Here is a 20,722-nt window from a genome sequence, read left to right as displayed (position 1 = left end):
TTAAACCTTTTATTGATTGATGTGAAACTGTATAAGTTTCATGATTTTAATTAATTAGACATGCTCTTTGATTAATAACATTTAATTTAACCATTAAAAAGGAGTTGAGAAAAAATAAAACTGGAAAAAGAAAATCCAGAAAGATTAAAGATTAAAGATAAAGAGTCCAGAAAAATTAAAACAGAATTTGGAAAATGGATTTCATAGGGCCCTACCTATCAGTGCTGAAAGCCGTTGTGCTGCTTTATATTTTTGGATGTAGTGATACATTTGTATTGTTTCAAGTTCAATAGAACAGCATTTATTTAAAATAAAAATCTTTTCATTTTGAGTTTTTTTACTGTCACTTTTGATTAGTTTAATGTGTCCTTGCTGAATAAAATGAATTTCTTTCAAGGAAAGACTCCCCCAAACTGATATTGTACACTAAAATTTAGTATTTTATGTTTCTGATGGTTGGGAGTTCTTCATATCACCTTGTCAGGTTGTACTGCAGTAATATAGTCACAGTATTTACTGAGTGTGTGAGAGTGTGTGTTTAAACTGAGATTGACTGATAGAGGCTTCAGGGAATTTGCTCATGGCTTTTGCCTGTAACCTTTATATGAAACCAGGTTTTGATTTGAAGCGTCTCGCTAACACCCGTGACACTGCATTTCAGGAATGAGTTTGCAGAGTGTTCCTGCAAAAGCCAGACGTGTGTCTCGTCAGACAGTCGGGCGTTTAGGTTCTCTCGTTTGCATCGGGCGGCTGAGAGTTTTCACGCTGTGCGTGTGAGAATGTGATATTGTCTCTGTGTCGAGTGGGAAGGTCTGCGGCGCGTAATTAGAATATGGGCTCCTGTGTTGTGACTGGCTTCTTTGAGCGAGCTCACCTGTGTGCTTCCTGCTCATTAGCATTCTCATGCATATTAATAAGGAGCAGAGGCGCAGCACGCCCTAGCTTGGCCGCAGGGCATCATGGGAGATTACTTGCATGAGTAATCCCGCTGGCTGGAGTTGGTCCAGAACTCCACAGCTGTCCGTCAAAGCGCAGGCGGGCAGAAGGGCATCAGGGTGTGGCGGGGCAGGGCAGTAAAGGGCTAGCGTTTAGCATGGGCTTAGCATTAGCTCATGGGGGAGGAAGCGAGTCTCCTTTTGCATCGTAATGAGAGGGGTTTTTATGGCGGTTTTGCTGATTAGCTTCTAGTTCAGGAGTTTGCTCTCTAAATGTCTAAAACTAACGCTGTATGCAGTCTGACGTCTTCAGTTTCTTTCAACATGTAATTGTACCTGTTGCTGACATCTCAGATTTATTAGTGCAAGAAGAAATGTCTACAAAAGCATGTCGCTGAGGTGATAGAATCCTTAAAAATATTTTCTCCAAGGCTGCATTTATTTGACTAAAAACACAGTAAAAACAGTAATATTGTGAAATATTTTTACGGCTTAAAATATCTGTTTTTTTATTTAAACATTTTTTAAAATGTAATTTATTCCAGTGATGCAAAACTGAATTTTTAGCATCATTACTCCAGTCTTCAGTGCCACATGATCCTTCAGAAGATCATTCTAATATGCTATTTTGCTGGTCAAGAAACATTAATTGTCATTAATGTTGAAGTTGGAAAACTTTATTTTAGAATAGAATGGAATGGTTTAAAAGAACAGCATTTATTTGAAATAGAAATGTTTTGTAATGTCTTGTCACTTTTGTTCAATTTAATGTATCCTTGCTAAATCTTTAAAAAATCTACTGACTTCAAACTTTTGAATGGTAACTTGTGGCTTTTATTCATCTTAAAAGTGATCCTCTTGCAACATATTTCAATATCAAAGTTGCATGATATTTTTCAAACAGAAAACTAAACAGACTTTTTATGCTGATTTTGCTTTCTTTTTTGAAAGTTTTAGTTGCAATTCATTGCAAATGCGTGGAAATAATGACCATGACAATTCTTCATATTTTCTCCTTTTTGCTTCACAGAAGATAGAAAAGTCATATGGATGGTTTGGAACGTCTCACAAGTAAGTAAAAAATGTATTTAGTAAAAAACATTATATATAATAACAGAATCATATTGTGTTATGTTGCTTTACCCTTTAACTGTCACTCCCAATTTTGAACACAGATGTAAAAATGCACTATCCAAACTGAATTTTTTATAATTCATGAATGAAAATATGATTTTGATGTACATTTTCCATGGTGATTTTAAAATGGCTTTCAAAGGATGATTTTTGAAATTTTAAGTTTTCAACTGATATATAATTTCTTATGATTTCTAAAGCATGATATGGCAACGAAGAAGGTCTTTTGTTGATGTAGTTGTAGTTTGTTGATGTTGATGTAGATTTTTGAGGTGCACTCTTAATGTATATTGGTCTGTTACTTTTCCTACATAATTTGTAACACAAAAATACGGTAAAATCCCTATTTAGGAGACTTAGACCTTTCCAACACTATATAGTTTGTCATGATTAGATTAGGATTTTCTTGTAATATGGTGAAGTAAACTTAGGTGTCCACTGGCACAGGTGACGGTTAAGAGGTTAAAGGGTTAGTTCACCCAAAAATACAAATTCTGCCATTAATTACTCACATCATGTCTTTTCAATCCCATAAGACCATTATTTATCTTCAGAACACAAATTAAGATATTTCTGATGAAATCCAAGAGTTGGCCCTGCATAGACAGCAATGCAACTGAAACATTTTATGGCCCAGAAAGATAGTAAGGACATCTATAAAATAGACCATGTGACATCAGTAGTTCAGTCATAATTTTATGAAGCTACAAGAATACTTTTTGTGTGCAAAGAAAACTGCTAACGACTTGGACAACATGGACTATGTTAATGATGTTCTTACTACCTTTCTGGGCCATAAAATGTGTCAGTTGCATTGCTATCTATGCAGGGTCAGAAAGCTTTTGGATTTCATCTAAAATATAATTTGTGTTATGAAGATCAACAAAGGTCTTACGGGTTTGGAACGACATGAGGGTGAGTAATCAATGACAAAATTTTCATTTTAGGATGAACTATGTCTTTAAATGTGATGACACATGTTGCTTCATTTCTCAAAACCCACACAAGAAACTATGTCATGGAGGCCGAAGTCTTTTGTAATATAACACCTCCATGGTATAATATCCAGCAGTGGCATCAAGGGAAGGGACACTTTTCATTATCCAAAATCAAGTCCCCACATTTCTTTTTTTCTTATTGAACATTCAGTTTTTTGAAAATGTTACCTTACGTAAGTCAAATGGGTTGCAAATGCTGATTCATGTTGACTTGGCATTTTCATTTTCAGTCATGTTTCCATTCATTCCTTCAGTTTTCATTCTAAAGCAGCCAAATCAAATAAACAAAAGATTTTTGCTTCATCACTTGATAGAAAACAACACAAGGTCAAGTGCACACAAGTGCAAATGTCTTTATTTATCCATGTTTATCTCCATGGCACAGAAAAGAGATTGCACATTTGCTGGAATTAAATGTTTGGTTGCAGAAGAGCAGTATTGATCTGTCCTGCTCCAGCACTCTGAAGTCTATTAGTGTTTCCACATCATCAAACATATGAAAGTGTATGCCAAATATATGTGTGTGTGTGTGTGTGTGTGTGTGAGAGAGAGAGAGAGAGAGAGAGAGAGAGAGAGTGAGACGTAGGGAGCACAGTGGGGTTCACATACTGTGTGAATACTAATTCAGCTCTCTTGGCAGGTCAGGGTCCCTCTCCTCTCGACATTTACCCATCTGCACCGCAGCACACACTCTCACACACAGCTCCTGTGGATTACCTAGGCCGCAGGACAGAGCCGTTTCTATGGAAACCTCATAGCAGGCCGCATGAGTTAACCATACACCTCTTGTAAAGTCTATCCTCCAGGAGTGTGTGTGTGTATGTGAAGCACACAGCGCTATGTGAACTGCACACCGACCTGTCACTCAGGTAATTACTGTATTCTTTAATGAAGGACAGAAAGACCTGCGTTCTTTTCACTGTTACACATGGGAAACACCTCAGTGTGAACTTTTTACTCATTTGAAACGCATTAAGCAGGCATATAGGAGCAGATTACAAAACATTCATGTTCAAAAGCTTTTGAAAGAAGTATTTTCTGCTTACCAAGGCTGCATTTATTTGACCAAAATTACAGTAAAAACAATATTGTGAAATATTTATATATTTTAAAATGTAATTTATTCCTGTGAGTCAAAGCTGAAAATCATTTTAATATGCTGATTTGCTAATCAAGAAACATTTTTGATATTACCAATGCTGAAAACAGCACAGCAGTTGTCTATTATTTTTGTGGAAACCACGAAATTTTTTTACGATTGATTGATGAATAGAAAGTTCAAAAGAACAGCATTTATTTGAAATCGAAAACTAAAGACAAAAGTGTCTTTACTGTCACTTTTGATCAATTTAATGCATAAAGGGATGTCTGAATAGCGAATCCGTGTATGGAAAGGCACAAATAACGCGTTCTATGGAGCCACTAAAGGGACTAATTACAAATGACATGACAAAAATTGTTGTTAGTAACGTAATCTATTACATTATACATTTTAGGTAATATAATAAGAGTAATTTTCGATTACTTTTAGATTACTTTTGACCTAACTCATTTATCACATTGATTTAAATAGGATAATATTGACATAAACATTTTTATTGACATAAAAATACAAAGAGTAAGAAAATACACTGCATTTGTTGTTATTAACTAAATGAAGCACATTAAACATTACATTAAATCAAGGTTTCCCAAACTGAGTTTAATGAAACACTTAGAATTAATCATAAAGTCAATTAATCGTAAGTCATAAACATGTTACATTAAAATAAATCGTTTTAAAATTAATCAAGCTTAAAAAACTACAAAAAATGAAATATTCTTTGGAAATGTAATAGGTTACAGATTAGAAGTTACTCTATTTAAAATGTATTAAGTAGTGTAACTTTTCAATTACTTTATTAAAGTAATATAACTTATTACATTTGATTACTTTCTGATTACTTTTCTACATTTCTAATATTTTCAACTGTTAATCATTTTGAAACATTTAAAGCAGGCAGAGTTAACCTACAGCAGCAAACAACACTAATTACTGTCAGACTTACAAAATCTTTTATCACCTGAATTAAGATTATAATAAGTAAAGGATAATATACGTCTTTATTTTGCGATAACAACTGGCTGGATGTACATTATCCCACTTATTACACAGCTGCTTGCCTCAAAAGTAAATAATTAGACACGAAATACTGAGTTTAAATATTTGAACGCAAAGCTTCCATGAAGAAATCAGTTTCTAGCAAGTGGCAAGTTCAAACTAGATGGACATTTAAGGGATACGGTGCAGTCATACCACTTTTATTACACAACATTTCACCACATAAATAATTAAGTACTAGTACTTACTAGGGTTGTCAAAAGGTACCGAGTTCGGTACTTTCGGTACTGAAATTTTAAAAACGTCCATTTCCCGCAAAGGTTCCACGAAAAAGCGCTGTTGAGCAGATTTTTAAACATCGCTGATTGGCCATAGTGTTCACGCGCTCAACAGACATGACTGTGATTGGCTGTCAATGACCAATCGATTCACGCTCCTCACCGAGCGCTCACATATAAGCACAACCAGAGCGTTTTAAAGCCTCGTCTGTCAGCGGATCAGTCTATATGCAGGTGTATTAGGGATCCGCTGACATACATGGCCATTCTCAGATGCCTGTCGGTGTGGCATCACACCGACAGAGGCCGCTCTCACAATAGTTGATTGACATGAGCATCTTACCTTACCTTATCTTACCTTAGACCCGCCTTAAATTAGCTGTAACAGTCCGACCTCCTTTGTTTCGATGCCGGAGCTGGGATGAAAATTAGACAAGAATATCTCCGATTGAGCAATTGAGGTGTTGTGTTGCTGGATGTAATAATGAACATAGTGGTCGTCATTTACTCCCGACATCTGAGCTGCTGAAGATGCAATGGATTACGTTTGTTTGTGAAGGGAATGCGCCTCCCGATCTACATATATCCGTCTATATTCACACAAATCATTTGTGATCCAGCTTCACTTACAGCAGAAGTGAGTATAAGGGTTTTTTATGAATCTTTGTGATCGCCTTTCCTAATAACGTGCTAGTTAGCAAGTTTAGCAGCTAAACGCAGCTAAAAGCGGCTAAAGTAAACAGGCTCGTCACTCCACAGAGAGAAGAGAGGGGCGGGGCGAGCAGAGCTCATTAACATTTAAAGCAACCTCGACCAGAACAAGATGATTTTTGTAGAGCTGATTTTGGAAAGGTAAAAAGGGTGTTAAAGAATCATATCAACTTGTGGAAAATGGGCATCCGATGACCCCTTTAAAGCACAGCCACACAAATTCAGACTTAACACCTTTTATTTACTTTGGGATCATTCTGAGTTAAATACAGATTTAAAATCATTACAAGAAATAGTTTAATAGTTATGATACTGGTTTTGAAATCAAATGTTTGCATAGGTATGACAGGAAACACTGGCATCTAACAATGCCTTGGAAAAAAACAATCTTAAAAAATAACGTATATGCATAAACCCAAACAGGAGATAAAAACAGTTTTCCAATAAGCATGTGTTCTGTTCTGTGTCCTAAACTCCTGAAACATTGCTGTCTCATTTTAGAGCATTCAATGCAATTAAATAAAGAAGTCAATTAAATCTGTGTGTGTTCGGTGTGTAAAAAAATTCAGATCAGATTCAGATTGAGTAACCCCTTTGTAATCATTAACATTTTCAAAAGTAACTAATTTAATTACACATTTTTTCTCAGTAACTGTAACTAATTACAGTGACATTTATTTTGTAATTAAATTACATAATTCTGTTGCATGTAACTAGTTGCTCCCCAACACTGTGTATATTGTAGTGGATTACATTAGCATGTAACACAACATGGACACCGTAATATAAAGTAAAACCCGAAAGTTAGCTGAGAGCATGTTGGTTCATTTCTAGTGGCAGAACAGAAAAGGAAAATATTTTGAAGATGGACGTTGTCATTTAAAGCCTTCTCAGCCATCTGATATTGTGTATGTTGGAGAAACGGTGTTAACGTCTGTACGAGACGGGGTGTATTACAGAGTATCTGACATTGAGTGTGTGCTTGTGTGTGTGTAGGTTACCATATGATTGACAGGTGAGCAGAGTCTCAGTGCTCTGGGCTTCATAATCAGCAGCTTTATTCCGAGCACAAAGGATTGTGGGAAGAGAGGGATGAGAGAAGCCGAGAAGTGCAGAATAGTAAAATTCCCGGAGGAGAGGAGGGGTTGCCTTCTCTCCTTTGTTTATTTCTTTGCTTTCCTTTGAACAGGTTCTCAGTGTGTGTGTTTTTGGGAGTGCAGGTAGTGTATTTGGTGTATTTTTGAGTATGTGCGCAACTCGCTGTGTGTGTTTTGAAACGAGTGTTGTTCTCATTATGACTGATAGATCAAAAGCGCGATTAATTTCTGAGCACGTCTTCCCTGGTGCTGTTGCTCCAGCTGTTCAGTGCTCCTCATGCCGATAAAACAGAAGCTCTGATTGGACGAGCTCTTAGTCAGTCAATCAAACGGGTGGGTGTGTTCATGTGGCGGGGCTTAGTGATATTTTTGCATCCAAGATGTTTTTCCTGCATTATTTTAATGTTTTCTGAGTTTTATAAAACATTAGTAAGGATATGTGAAATTTGTTTCATGTAAACTCCAATTTGAAAATACTTGTAGAATGTTTAAAAACCCAGTTTTCTTACTTAATGAGGTGAAGCACCACAATTTAACTTCCTCGGATTAATCGCTTTTGCTTGTTTTGGATGAACGAATAACTGCAAAATGAAGAAAATGTGTAATTTCCGCACTGGACCATTAGTGAGCTGATGCTACTGCGGCTCAAACTTTTCATCCTCTCCGGGCAGCTGCGTTTTTCCAGTGAAGGTTTTATTCAAGGCGGCGTTTCTCAGAACTGCTGCTGAAACTCATTTACTTCAGCTCCAGGAAGTCAATAGCATCAGTGCTTTTTCCTCTCTTCTTTTTCTTTTCTCTCTTTCGTCAGAACTACTTAGTATGTTCACAACGTTCCTTGGCCATCAGTCTGTTTATCTGCCTTTTCTTTGCATCTTTCTTCCCAGTTCTCTCCGTCTGTCCATGTGTTTCAGGAAGGGTTTTACAATCACAAATAAACACCAACTTTGAGTGATTGTTCATAAATAGAAACAAAATAAATCCCAAATCGTTTTCAGTAAAACTTTTGTTGTAAGAGCCTTTGACTCGCTCTCCTAGTTTTCCTGCTTAGAAGATGCTGCATTTACAATATCCGAGCTTTCTTTCTGTGTTCTTTGCATTTTTGTGCAGTCGTATAAGTGATTTTCTCTTGTTTTGCCTGCTGATTAAGCTCATATCCATAAACAAAACGACCACGTTTAACAGATTACAAAGGAATTACACGATCAAAGAGCAAAAGTCAGGATGTATAAGGGTGTGGGAGAGAGAGCGAGTGAGTGTGTGAGTGAGAAGGAGATTGTTTGTGTGTGAAGAAGAGAGAAAGAGATACACCTCTTGCCCTGCTCTATCTGATATCGGAATCCATTTTGTGCTGAATGAACGTAACAGCTAATCCCGCCCTCTGGTACAGGCCTCAGGGTCTCTGACACACTCACACACACACACATAGCAGACACACTATGCATTTACATGCATTCAAAGAACCATCATTTTGTTGCATTCCAACATGTTTTTATAAATGCATACTGTTTTGTGAATGAATACTGACTGATTTGCACTAAATAATGTGTGCTCAGGAGGCCAGGTTGCCCTACAAAATGCACTAGATGCCAAGTTTAGTTCTTTATTTAAAGTAGCATGCTATTTACTCTAAAATAAAACTTCACTGACATATGCAACACCGAGTATTGTCCATTCCATTTGGATTTCAGTGAAAAATTGTGATTGAATCAGTTCAAGTTGAATCAGATTTGATCAGTTTAAAACTAGACACATTGTCACTTTATGGAAGCTAAACAGATTAACAATACAGTACAGAATATAAGATGTAATGTAATGTTTGTTTATTGGCTTTACTGTCATGATATGTGGATAAATTGTAAAAATGATATGTGGATACATTGCAAAACACGACTGATAGCTGTAGGATGAATTATAAATTTAGGGATCTAACCATAAACAACAACTAACTGTTTAATTGATAGTTTGTGTTGTTTTGTTGAATAAGCTTGTTAAATAACCTCCTCTAAGAAGGATAAGCAAGCAGTAATGACAGATAATCTAGATTACATGAAATTGGATTAAACTGCATCTGGATTAAAAATCCAGAAAACCCTTCAGTCACTGAAAAGCCCATTCAACATGAAAGCAGGCTGGTAATTTAATACAAGTGAGTTTTCCTCTCTGTGTAGCTCTGCCTCTGGTAAACATAATGGAGTATTGGAGTATCCATTTTCATGCCAAAGATGGAGTTTAGTATGACTTTTGACGGTCAACTCCACAAGCCGCCCTCTACAGGTTGAGTGTTTTTATTTTTTTTTAAGAAAAAGGGCATTTAAATTAAGAAGTATCTGAGAAATGTTGTGGTTAATGTGAAATGTTGGAATGATGTTGAAGCCTTACGTTGCTATAAAACGGACAGGAGCATCGCGATCATAAGTTTGGTGAATTCACCGGAGCGTAACGCTCCGTTTGTAACGGATCTTTGACTCGGAACTAATGGAGAAATGAGACGGAAACAAATGATGACAGAAGTTAAAGACTGTGTCAACGAGCAGAATCTTGTTGGCCTATATAGAATGTATTACTTTAATTTATCAGAAATGACAAGCTCGATGAAAAATAATGCTTTTAGACAGGTATTTTCTGTAACTAAATATTAGTAGGCATATTTTACCAAACTTTCTATGTAAATTTATTAGCTATGTGAATTATTGTTATTATTATTTTTTATATTTATGTTAGGCTGTAAAAACGATTTTGAGGCCTTCATTACGGTTTGTGTGTGCGCGCGTTCATGTGTGTCAGAGCTCTACCGTTATTTTGGCAGATTGTTCTTTTAATTAACGCTCATTTTGCGCGCATCTGGCACGTGTATAGATTTAAATTAATTTTTAAAATTCAGCTTAGTTCACTCAAGGAAAAATAATACACTGGAGGTCAGTGGTGTTTGTTTACAGGGCGAAATGAATTTGCAGTTGGTCATTTGTCAAGACACCACATTTGCCTCATTTTTGACAGATCTAGTTCAAATCCTCTCGTACGTTTTTGATCAACAGTTTAAGTGATTACAGTCTTTCACTGACCATTTATTGATTCTACTTATAGAAAGCTAACGAAAAGGACCGAACAGTCCAGCCGGAGTCCTCATCGTGATTTTTTTTATTTTGTAATTTTTTGTAAGGTAAATATGTCTAATCACATTGTCTTTTTACAGTTAACTTTCTATGGCATAAATTGAGCGAGATTTAGGTTGCTATCTGTTTAACACCTAATAAAATTAACCTAAATTTTTCGTTTTTCCCAACAGAGAGAAAATTAATTTAGTGCACTTCATTAAATACACCAAACACACCCAGAGCTGAAACTGACGCTGCGCCCCTCCCCCTCGAAATCTATTAGCATATAAAACTGCCTGTGTGTGTGTGTGTGTGTGTGTGTGTGTGTGTGGTAAATGTAGGTCACATCGATGAGGACTGCTCATACTTTGTAATTAAAATTATCTCGTAAACACCTTATTCCTTGTTTTACAGTGTAGAGAGCCGTTAATAACGGACGCCGACACCATATTGAGCTTCACTCACTCATTCTCAACTAGATGAACTTCATTTGGCCAGTTGTCAAATACACATTCAGTGTAAGACAAACATTATTTTCAACATCAAGTGTATGAACTTAAGATTTATTTTCTGTCACTAACATATTTTTTTAGATTCACTTGTTTACTGATGTCAAACTTTGTATTTAGAAAAAAGCAACGCTCTGGCAAACTTTTTGAGAGCGTCGATTTTTTTCATTAAAAAATCTTTTTTATCAGCAAGGTTTATAAACAAATGTTTTGAACGATCACCTAATAATAAGATATTCTTAACTAACTGAACTGCTCGTAAATTAGTCATCGTAAAATTGCAAAATAACTCTAAAGTTGGATAAATTCACCGTTTACACAGAGATATTGATATCAGTTATTTCTACTAGTGTTTTCGTTTTTTAAACTTTATTGGTAATCGTAACTTCTGTTAATCTGTCATTGTTTGATCTTGATCTTGCATAATGGTTCCAAATTAATTCAGGTTTAAGAGTCACCAGCATATTTGTCTTAGTTTATGATTGTTGCTGCTCCAAATGACAGTTCTTATGATCTGGTGGCAGCCAGCTGCCAGTCACAGTTTGCGACGCTTTTAATCCAATGTTAAATCAATTACAGTCAACTCTGGGCCAAACTACACTGGGACGGACACCTCCTCTAAAGTTTCATTTTGCATCTGTTATTTTTATTCCAAATTTTCTATGGATTGGTGGTGGATTTACGTGGTGGAACCATCTCGAGGAGCATCCAGACCGAACAGATGGACTCGAGCCCTGACCGGTATAGCGTGCATATGTGCATCCGCTGCTTTGCGCGTTAAGCCCTATTAAGACCGTCTACCGTGCAACTGGTGCTTCGCTCAATCCCGCGAGCACTCACAGACTACACAAGCGAAAGCTTCTAATCCCTCACGTGAGAGGACGGGTTCTCTCGCGCTCACATCGTGTAATTTACAGTCTGCCTGGAGGCCTTAGATATATATCTGAAACCAGACCGTCTTATTTCGTAAGAGCCTCCTGCTGGGCCATTCATTTCCACAGTCACCTCTAGACATTTAAAGTGCACTTACAGCACAACAACCAGCCCATTTTATTACATTTTTCTGTTTTTGGTATTCAGCATTGAGTATACAAACCATTTGTTGGCTAGCTATAATTTGGCTAGCCTAAATTCGCTGCGGTTTTTGTTAGCCTAGCTGATTAGCCTACATCGTGCTACGTTAATCTGAATTCATCTTGGGTCCTCAAGGATCGTATATTTCCTTTCTGTTCGTTTTCCAGAGAAACAGAGAGAGAGAAAGAGCCAATGATGTAGGCCTGCTAGCTCAATAATATGTGTACTTAAAATAACATCAGCCGTTTTAGCTCGCCCATTAAATGAAAATAAAATGAGGCTTCCCTTCTCTCACGTTGTTTTCCGCGTAAAACATTTATGAAGTGGAATACGTCAGTATATGTGTATGTTTGTGAGAGGATCCTCCCTTTGCTCGAGACACCGGGCGCTCGAGGCGTCTCCGTCCGCCCTTCTCATGCACGAGGGCGCGAGCCCGCGGTAATGGCGGTAATTTGGGTTAAATAAGGGTAGCGTCAGCTTTTTAAACACTTAAAAACTGCCAAAGCTCTCGTAGACACAAAAACCTAAAGACTGGAGTATTTTGCTGCTGGGGAGGGAGGAGACATTCAGAAACACAGAACGAGACGAGTGACTGGGACTCACTTAAACACACACATTCACATTTGCACATGAGCAAAAAGTCGTACTCATAAAGTGTTAAACGTCATTAGAGGGTTTTATTTTCATTGAAACAATATGTAGAGCTATTCATATTTTGGGTTTTTTTACATGCTATGGGTAAAACGGATGTCCGCGTCTTTTCATGCACCTGTGTGGCTCCTAAAGCGTAAATTTGACCGACAGGCTGATTTGAGCGATGACCCCCCACGCGCGCCCCACTCATCATCCTAAACGTGCACAAAACACTTCCAGCGTGGGTCAGACCGTCACTGTCCCGGTTCGGTTAGCGGTGAACAGAACAGAAGCAATAAATGTTGATTGGATTGGCTGCAAGAGTTAAACTGAATCAAAATTGACCATGCAGCACCGATTTGTTCAAAAGCCATTACTAAACTCCCTAAAGTATCTAAAATAGGCTACTAAATGAATTAAAAAATAATGTGGTCGAATTATTGTATGCAACTGATGAAAATGTGGTATTAATAGGGTATTTGTATTGCATAGCATTAAAACAGTCTTAGATTTAAAAAAAAAATCTTCTGCTGTTTAATGTTTTGGGCAGCATTATTTCCAAACAAATTGTTCGATTGTAATTTAAAAAATGCATTGTGCGATGATAAAAAAGAAAACGTAAAATGCAAATATTCGTTCTACCATATCTGCAATTAATTTTGCTTTCATGCAAGTGCCTCTCATTCAGTTAAATAGAAATTAAAATATCTGATTGAAACAGATTAAGACCACACTATGAAGCAGTGAAATAATAAAACAAAACGTTTAATCGTGCAATCGAAATTACAGTGACACAATACACCGAGTGAAACTTACGTGTTGCTGAAAAAAATCCAAAAAGCAGGTAAATGGTAAAGCCGCGAGGAAAACAGAGACAAATAAAACTGGCCCTGCTAAAGAAAGCACAAACGACCTTAAAGAAATGTCCACAAAAATCATCAAAAATGTTGAAAGCGCACTTGGTTCCTTATTAGGCGAAGATACAATATTTATTCCGTGTCTCCAGGGATGAGGCTGCTCTCTCTATTGTCCTCCCTTTCCTCAATGCTGATGCTTAATTTTCAAAACTTCTATATTACCAAGGGACCTACGACATCAGCCGGAGAAATACCCAGCAAGTACAAAATCCGAGCCAGGGAGCGCTTTGTGCAGAGGGGAGGCATTTCAGCCGCTTTTACCGACTGCGCGAGGCGACATTTCATTTTCACGCGCTATTTTGGGGATTTTTTTCTTTCATTCGTCCAACAGCGCGAGGAAATCGGGTTATTGGATCGCGAGAATGTCAGCCACATTTCCGGGACTGGTGCACGATGCGGAGGTATTTAAATTTCATTTCTTATCACCTCACAAAAATCGTTTAATTTCATTAAATTTAGCGTAGCATCGCATGGCGGGAAATTACGATCATTTTGCACAGCGGAATGGAAGTTAAGACTTCTGAGAGGAGTTGATAAAATATAGCCTACCATGTGTTTATTTCTACTGAAACTGCCTATTACTGCTTGTAGTTTTTTTCGTGGCGAATATGCCTCTGCAGAGTTCATGTAAAAGTCTCTACCGTGATTGGAACCATTTGCTCGTTCTTTTTATACGTTTATAATAATAATTATTGGAAGTGCGGACTATCGTGTCTTGTGCTTACCTGCAGTGAAACGGGCGTAGATTGTTGGCACAAAACGGCTTTTAATAGCGTTTGCACGGATGTAGTAATAATAATATAGTCAAATAACACACTCCGTGGCAAATGATAGACAAGTGAGGGAGGAAAAAAACGCTGTGAGCTCGTGGAGCAGTTTGCAGTGTGTTTCACGCACTCCCTCCCAGGCACGGAGAGATGACATCGCCGTCAGGTACTTTTCTAAAGACACTTTGAGCTGCTGTGTGTGTTTGTGTGTTTGGGGAAGGTTTGAGTTTCCGCCGCGTGAGAAATGCGCGCGGATCGCTGCGAGCGCGTGTAAATGACATCCCTCATATTTTTCTCTTTTTTCCCCGCACAGATACGTCACGACGGATCAAACAGCTACCGTTTGATGCAACTCGGATGCTTGGAATCTGTGGCCAACTCGTCTGTCGCTTACTCTTCATCGTCTCCGCTTACATACCCAGCTACCGGAACCGAATTTGCCTCCCCGTATTTTCCCACGAACCACCAGTACACGCCCTTACACCACCAGTCCTTCCACTACGAGTTCCAGCACAGCCACCCGGCCGTGAACCCGGACGCGTACTCGTTAAACTCTCTCCATCACTCGCAGCAGTATTACCAGCAGCTCCATCACGGCGAACCGGCGGACTTCATCAATATTCACAACGCTCGGGCGCTCAAGTCCTCGTGCCTGGACGAGCAGCGGCGGGAACTGGGCTGCCTGGACGCGTACCGCAGGCATGACCTGTCAATCATGAGCCACGGCTCTCAGTACGGCATGCACCCCGAGCAAAGACTGCTGCCCGGGGCGGGTCTGGGGCTGCCGCCACCGGGGGCCGATGACCTACAGGTACACCTCACCGGCATTTCTACCGTTCAAGCACAAAATACACACACTCAACGTGTCACCACCGTCTCACACGCAGGCTGCAGAGAAGTTGACGCCTTCAGGGATGTTGTATAGACACTTTCACTACCCGAACAGAAGAAATGATTGCCCGAGGGCTTCGCCAAAAAACCTTAGACGTCAGGAGAGACTGAAAGAAAAAAAAATCGAGGCCGAGCGATCACTTCTTTTCGGCCTCTTCGATTAATTTAATAACGACCAATACATTAATATTTCGAAATAGCTCATAAAATAAACCGAAACACACGGGGGGGAAATCACAACGGAAAAAAACCCTCTGCTTTGCAAAAATGCATTATTTCCCAACATGTGAAATAAGACTTTATTTTAAAACGTTTGGAAGCACCATCTTTTCAGTTGATTTAACTGGTGGATTTGACATATTTAATATAGTGAATATTGAGAAGTCTGAATTCGGTTGCGCGTATGTCGGGCCTCGCTGCTGTAAAGCCGCTGTTTCTTTTTCCTCCGTTAAAAGGCGGATTAAGGGCTTGAAAAAGTGCGAACAAAAGGCAAATCCTCCGCAGTAGAGCACCGTAGTTTATCCAATTTAGGACTTAATGTCAATCAACTGGTTATTTATGCACAGACATCTGAAACAGCTCAAGTTTAACCGGTGAGTCAAAAATATGTTAAAATCAAAATAATTATACAATCCTTTTAATCCTTCGGTGCGACAGTGAAATTGAATAGATAAAATGTATTTGAGAGAAAAAAAATCTAGGTAGCAGATTATATTTTATATTTTGGATCATTGCGTAGAAAGAAAATTGTAATAGTAAATTGAGTATTTAAATGATAACATCGACGTAATCCAATTTATAGAATTAATAGAAACTGATTCTTCTAAAGATCAGATAATAGTACTGACTAACTAATATAAAATGTGTAGTAAATATGAACATTTTATTGCTTTGACTAATAATAAAGTAATAATAATAATAATTGTTGAATAATTAATTTTTGATTTGGCCGTCATGTTTTACAGGGCCTATTTAAATAACTTGCATCAGCAATATAGCGTGTTTTCTATTTTTTTTATTTTTTATTTTGCAATAGCATAATTTGCCAGAAAACATTCGTGAACTGTTTTATGCTATTTTAGCACAGATGCAATTTTGCAATAGGCAAAATTTCATCACTTTAAATTGATAAATAAAATAATAGAGTAGTATAAACTTTAGACGTGTTTATAACAAAAATCGCACGGATTAATTTTGGTATTTCTGTCGCGTGTTTAGGACGACAAAAAAAGGCCCACAGGAGAACAGACACAAAAAACACAGAAAGCAACACATACGTCCCGTGAAAAGGTTTTGGACCTTTCTTTGGTGCTGAATGAAACCGTGCGCTCGGTGAAGGCCGTGGAACAGATGCGGTCAGTCTCGTGCGCACAAGCGCATCTTTGAGCCGCTAAACAGATTTGGCACGCGGAACAATAGAAGCTGCCGCACCTTTAACACGCACACGCGTAATTTATGCCTGATCCGACGGGTTTGTATATTGATTTTATAATCACTTTAACTGCGGGGAAAAGAAAAATAGAGCATGAGTTTGTTAAAGGGTTATAAGAGCACGCCAGTATGGTGTCAGTATGGATGTGAGCGTGTGTGGGTGCAATATGTGTGCGCTATTTTTTTTTTCTTTGAGACTGTGTGTCTGACTTGGCCTCCAGACTGGTCGTGGCTCGTGAGACGGATTAACTCTTTTCTTTTGATGCCATCCAGTGTTCCTTTGGCTGATGACATCACTGATAAGAGAAAGTAAAATAATCTGTTGGCTTGACATCATAATGTAACAGGTTCCGTTACCACTGCAACTTTACCTGTAGCCACGTGGTCTGTTTAATGTGTCAAACATTCCTCGTCAAACACAAATACTGATCACAGTGTGTAAGATTAGTTTATTAATGATTATGAAGTTCATATATGTGTGTATGTGTGTTTAGGGATCTGTAGACGCACAATGCGGACTCGTGTTAAATGGACAAGGTGGAGTGATTCGGAGAGGTAAGGTCACAACGCACACACATAAATAGAGAGCAAAAGAAGCACACGCTAATTTATTTATTTATTTTTTAATGTTTTAATCTTTTATTCATATCTATTTTTTTTCACTAACGTCAGTCTCGTTAACTCTAATTTGATTTCTTATTTTATAATTACAAGAGACTAAAGTAAACACGGAAAAATATCACCATTTACATCAACTTTTTTATTTTTGTATATTTAATAGCCTACGTACTACTTTCGAGTGACAAGAAAATGATTTAATATTTACCATTAGCATTTTAGCCTCTTAATTTAAAAATACTAAAATTATTGTTGGTTTTATTCATATATGAATTTAAAAAATATATATTGTTTTAAACCAACACAGAAATAGCAATATTTGAATAAAAATTCAGGGAAATAATTTCTTTTTAAATGTAGTTTCCTTTCAAATGGAAATGCATTCATGTAAAAGTCAATCAACAGGCCTACTGCTTTCATTGTTAAATTATTACTTTTACTGAAAAAAAAAGAGAGATAAATAAAAAATAAATGCAACGAATAAATAATAAACATTTCAGTGTCGGCAGGAAAAAAATAGCCTAATTAAATGCATATTGTATTTACATATTGGATGCAACCATTTTTATTGTTTTTATTATTTCCTCAGGCAAAAGGTGCAAATTCATATTATCTTTTAAGTATTATGTGGGCTATTATTCTGAAAACGTTACAAAGGCAAATCTCAGTTGTTTACAATTATTATTAATATTGGTGTTTTTGTTGTCCTGCTGGTGTTTTTTTTTTTTTTAATGAATATTACTTGTATTGAAATTAATGTTATGTTTTTTCTCAAAGCTTGTTTACTATTTTAGTATCTTTCTAGTTAACGTCGCAGTTCGGAGGAAATGGATTAATTAATTAGTCAGAGACTGCATAATTAAGGAGCTAAATCTGTTTCAGAAGTTCACACCCCGATAAAACATACATTTCTCAAGGTCATTCTCCGCTGAGGGCCGTTGAAGAGAATCTCAGAAGAATTTCGGTATTCTCAGTCTGTCTGCCGCTGTATTTTGTAAAATCGCGCGTCTTGTGCGGATGAATTGAATCGTGTTCCACGTTTCTTAATATTTTCTTAATATCAGTCGCATCTTTGTCTGTCTCTTCAAAACGGCGGCGGATCGACACACATGTGGAGTTTACCATAAAGCGAACGGTGTCTCGGGCGCTTAATTTTTAATAAACTCTGTCTAGGTGTTGGGCTCGCCATCACTTCCAGTTAATGGTGTGCAGGATTTAGCCGCGAGCTCCGCCGCTCCAACCATCACAACCAATAATCATTGCTTTACCTCGCGCTCCGGTATCGATAGCTTCTCGCGCCTCGGGCGCACGCTTTGATATGTTAATGCCGCGCGGCTCCAAATTCAGTGGAGATCATATTAATGTTGTTCACACTGACTGCAGCTTTGGCTTCGTTGAATATTCAGATAACCTTTTTCAAAAGAAATCAGTCAAGAAACGAGGATCCTACTTAGAAAAGTCGTCTGTGTTTTAATCATGATTATCCCTCTTAGCTTTCAGGAATTTGATCAAGCGTCACCCCGCCTTTACACGCGCGCGCACACACACGCACCGCATCTTCCTCTCGCTGCGCGCGCTCTCGCTCACGCGCGCTCGCGTGTGTGTGTTTTGGATGATGAGCGTGAGGCGCGCGCCGTAAACACACACCACCGCTACAGTTGAAATAGAAACAGAATGACATTTGGCCTATGTCTTTTTTTCTTTAATTTTCGTGGCAAACTCGCAAAAAGCGCTTGATTCGCTTTGTGATCGCTCGCGCGCTGCCTCGGGCTACTCTCCCTCGCGCTTAAATACCCGCTATCGCCTCTGGGCCCGGCGCGCGCGACCAGACTACCGGCAATAGCTCTTTTTCAATTGCCCTTGGCAACATAAAATACAAACTACTTTGAATCAAAACATTTTGGGTGGAATTAATGTGAAGTGAACTTGCATGCTAGCAGAGATCTTGGGTTTGTCAGAGCGCTTTAGGGTGACTGATGAGGAGCAGGTTAGAGGCCCGCTAGCCAGAAAACTCCTTCAGGAACACACACATTCACAAACGCAGACACAAATACACACACATGGCTAAATAAGGTAGCCGACCCATTGATTCCAGCTCAGGCTGAACTTGTAATCTTTCGCAGTTGTTCTAGGCGTAGTATGGATCTGACATACAGTCCTTAATAAATAAACACATAATATTTAATATGCAATTAGATGTGCAAAATCTTGTGTACAAAACATGATTATTCATACAGGTGGTCGACAAGTATTTGAATTTTAGCAGATTTTTAATAAGTTGCATGCATGCCTGTTCATATTTAACTACATGAAGTACTTGCACTTTTTGAATTCATGTGACTCTGGATCACAAAACCAGCCATAAGGGTCAATTGTTTTTTTAATTGAGATTTATGTACCATCTGAAAGCTGAATAAGCTTTCCACTGATGTATGATTTGTTAGGATAGGAAAATATTTAGCCACTACCACTATTAGAAAATCTGGAATCTGAGGGTGCAAAAAAAAAAATCTAAATGTTGAGAAAAACGACTTTAAAGTTGTCCAAATGAAATTCTTAGCAATGCATATTACTAATCAAAAATGAAGTTTTGATATGTGTATCTTCATGGAACATGATCTTTACTTAATACCCTAATGATTTTTTGGCATAAAAGAAAAAATGGATCATTTTGACCCATACAATGTATTGTTGCTACAAATATACCCGTGCTACTTACGACTGGTTTTGTGGTCCATGGTCACATTTGTCATGACCTATTAAAATTAACCAAAACATTTGAACTACCTACGGTGCATAAGCTTGTTTATGCATTCATATATATTTTAAGGTTATGGACACACACTCATATACAAATGCACAGCTTCAATGCATGCTTTTCAAAATCAAAATTGAATCGTTTTGAATATAATCTTTATTCAATTTTTTTGAAGCTTGCATCTTGATGATTTTCTCATTTGTGCCCACAAACAGAGCATACAAGCGCTGTCGCCGGTCATTTCCTAAGGTTTGACGTGTTGTTTGTTGTTGTGTACAGGTGGCACGTGTGTAGTGAACCCTACAGACCTGTTCTGCTCTGTACCAGGAAGACTTTCTCTACTCAGCTCTACCTCAAAGTACAAAGTCACCATCGCTGAAGTCAAACGCCGCCTGTCTCCTCCAGAGTGTCTCAATGCCTCACTTCTCGGTGGGATATTAAGAAGGTAGGAGATGCACTTTAAACGCATTAAACTCATAAATCAGAATGCACAACTGGAAGCATGAAATTCTGAATCAAAAAAGCTGTTTGTTGGCACGCGTTTACCTGCATTCACTCAGAAATTGCGAATTTAGCAAAGAACTCCATGCATGTTTTTTCCTAACTCCAGATATCCTTGAATTCACGGACTAGAAGGGGTGAATTCAACTACAATTATTAAAGCAAAATAATTTCACAAGGCATTGAAATATGAGCAATGAAAATGAAGGAAGGCCTTTTTTAAAATTTTTAGTTCACTGGAAAAAACAAAACGCAAGACAGAAAGAGGAAAAAG

General features: G+C 37.8%; 1 protein-coding gene across 6 annotated transcripts in view; it reads left to right on the top strand.

Moving 5' to 3' along the window:
• tfap2d (transcription factor AP-2 delta (activating enhancer binding protein 2 delta)) overlaps window positions 1–20,722 on the top strand; it is a 96,817-nt gene that overhangs the window by 73,184 nt on the left and 2,911 nt on the right. For 3 of the 6 annotated variants that reach the window (XM_051137789.1, XM_051137791.1, XM_051137790.1), the window contains 3 exons: window positions 14,563–15,060; window positions 17,066–17,126; window positions 20,227–20,392. In XM_051137789.1, coding sequence (XP_050993746.1) covers window positions 14,596–15,060; window positions 17,066–17,126; window positions 20,227–20,392 — 692 coding nt within the window. In that variant the 5' untranslated portion in view covers window positions 14,563–14,595. Of the gene's footprint in view, window positions 1–1,965; window positions 2,007–13,684; window positions 13,884–14,182; window positions 14,416–14,562; window positions 15,061–17,065; window positions 17,127–20,226; window positions 20,393–20,722 lie in introns of those variants that run through there. The other 3 variants (XM_051137787.1, XM_051137788.1, XM_051137792.1) reach the window with 3 other exon arrangements.

Source organism: Labeo rohita, chromosome 20, assembly GCF_022985175.1.
Source record: "Labeo rohita strain BAU-BD-2019 chromosome 20, IGBB_LRoh.1.0, whole genome shotgun sequence".
Classification (NCBI taxonomy): domain Eukaryota; kingdom Metazoa; phylum Chordata; class Actinopteri; order Cypriniformes; family Cyprinidae; genus Labeo; species Labeo rohita.
The sequence above is the reverse complement of the archived record's forward strand: the minus strand, read 5'-3'. Positions and strand labels throughout refer to the sequence as shown.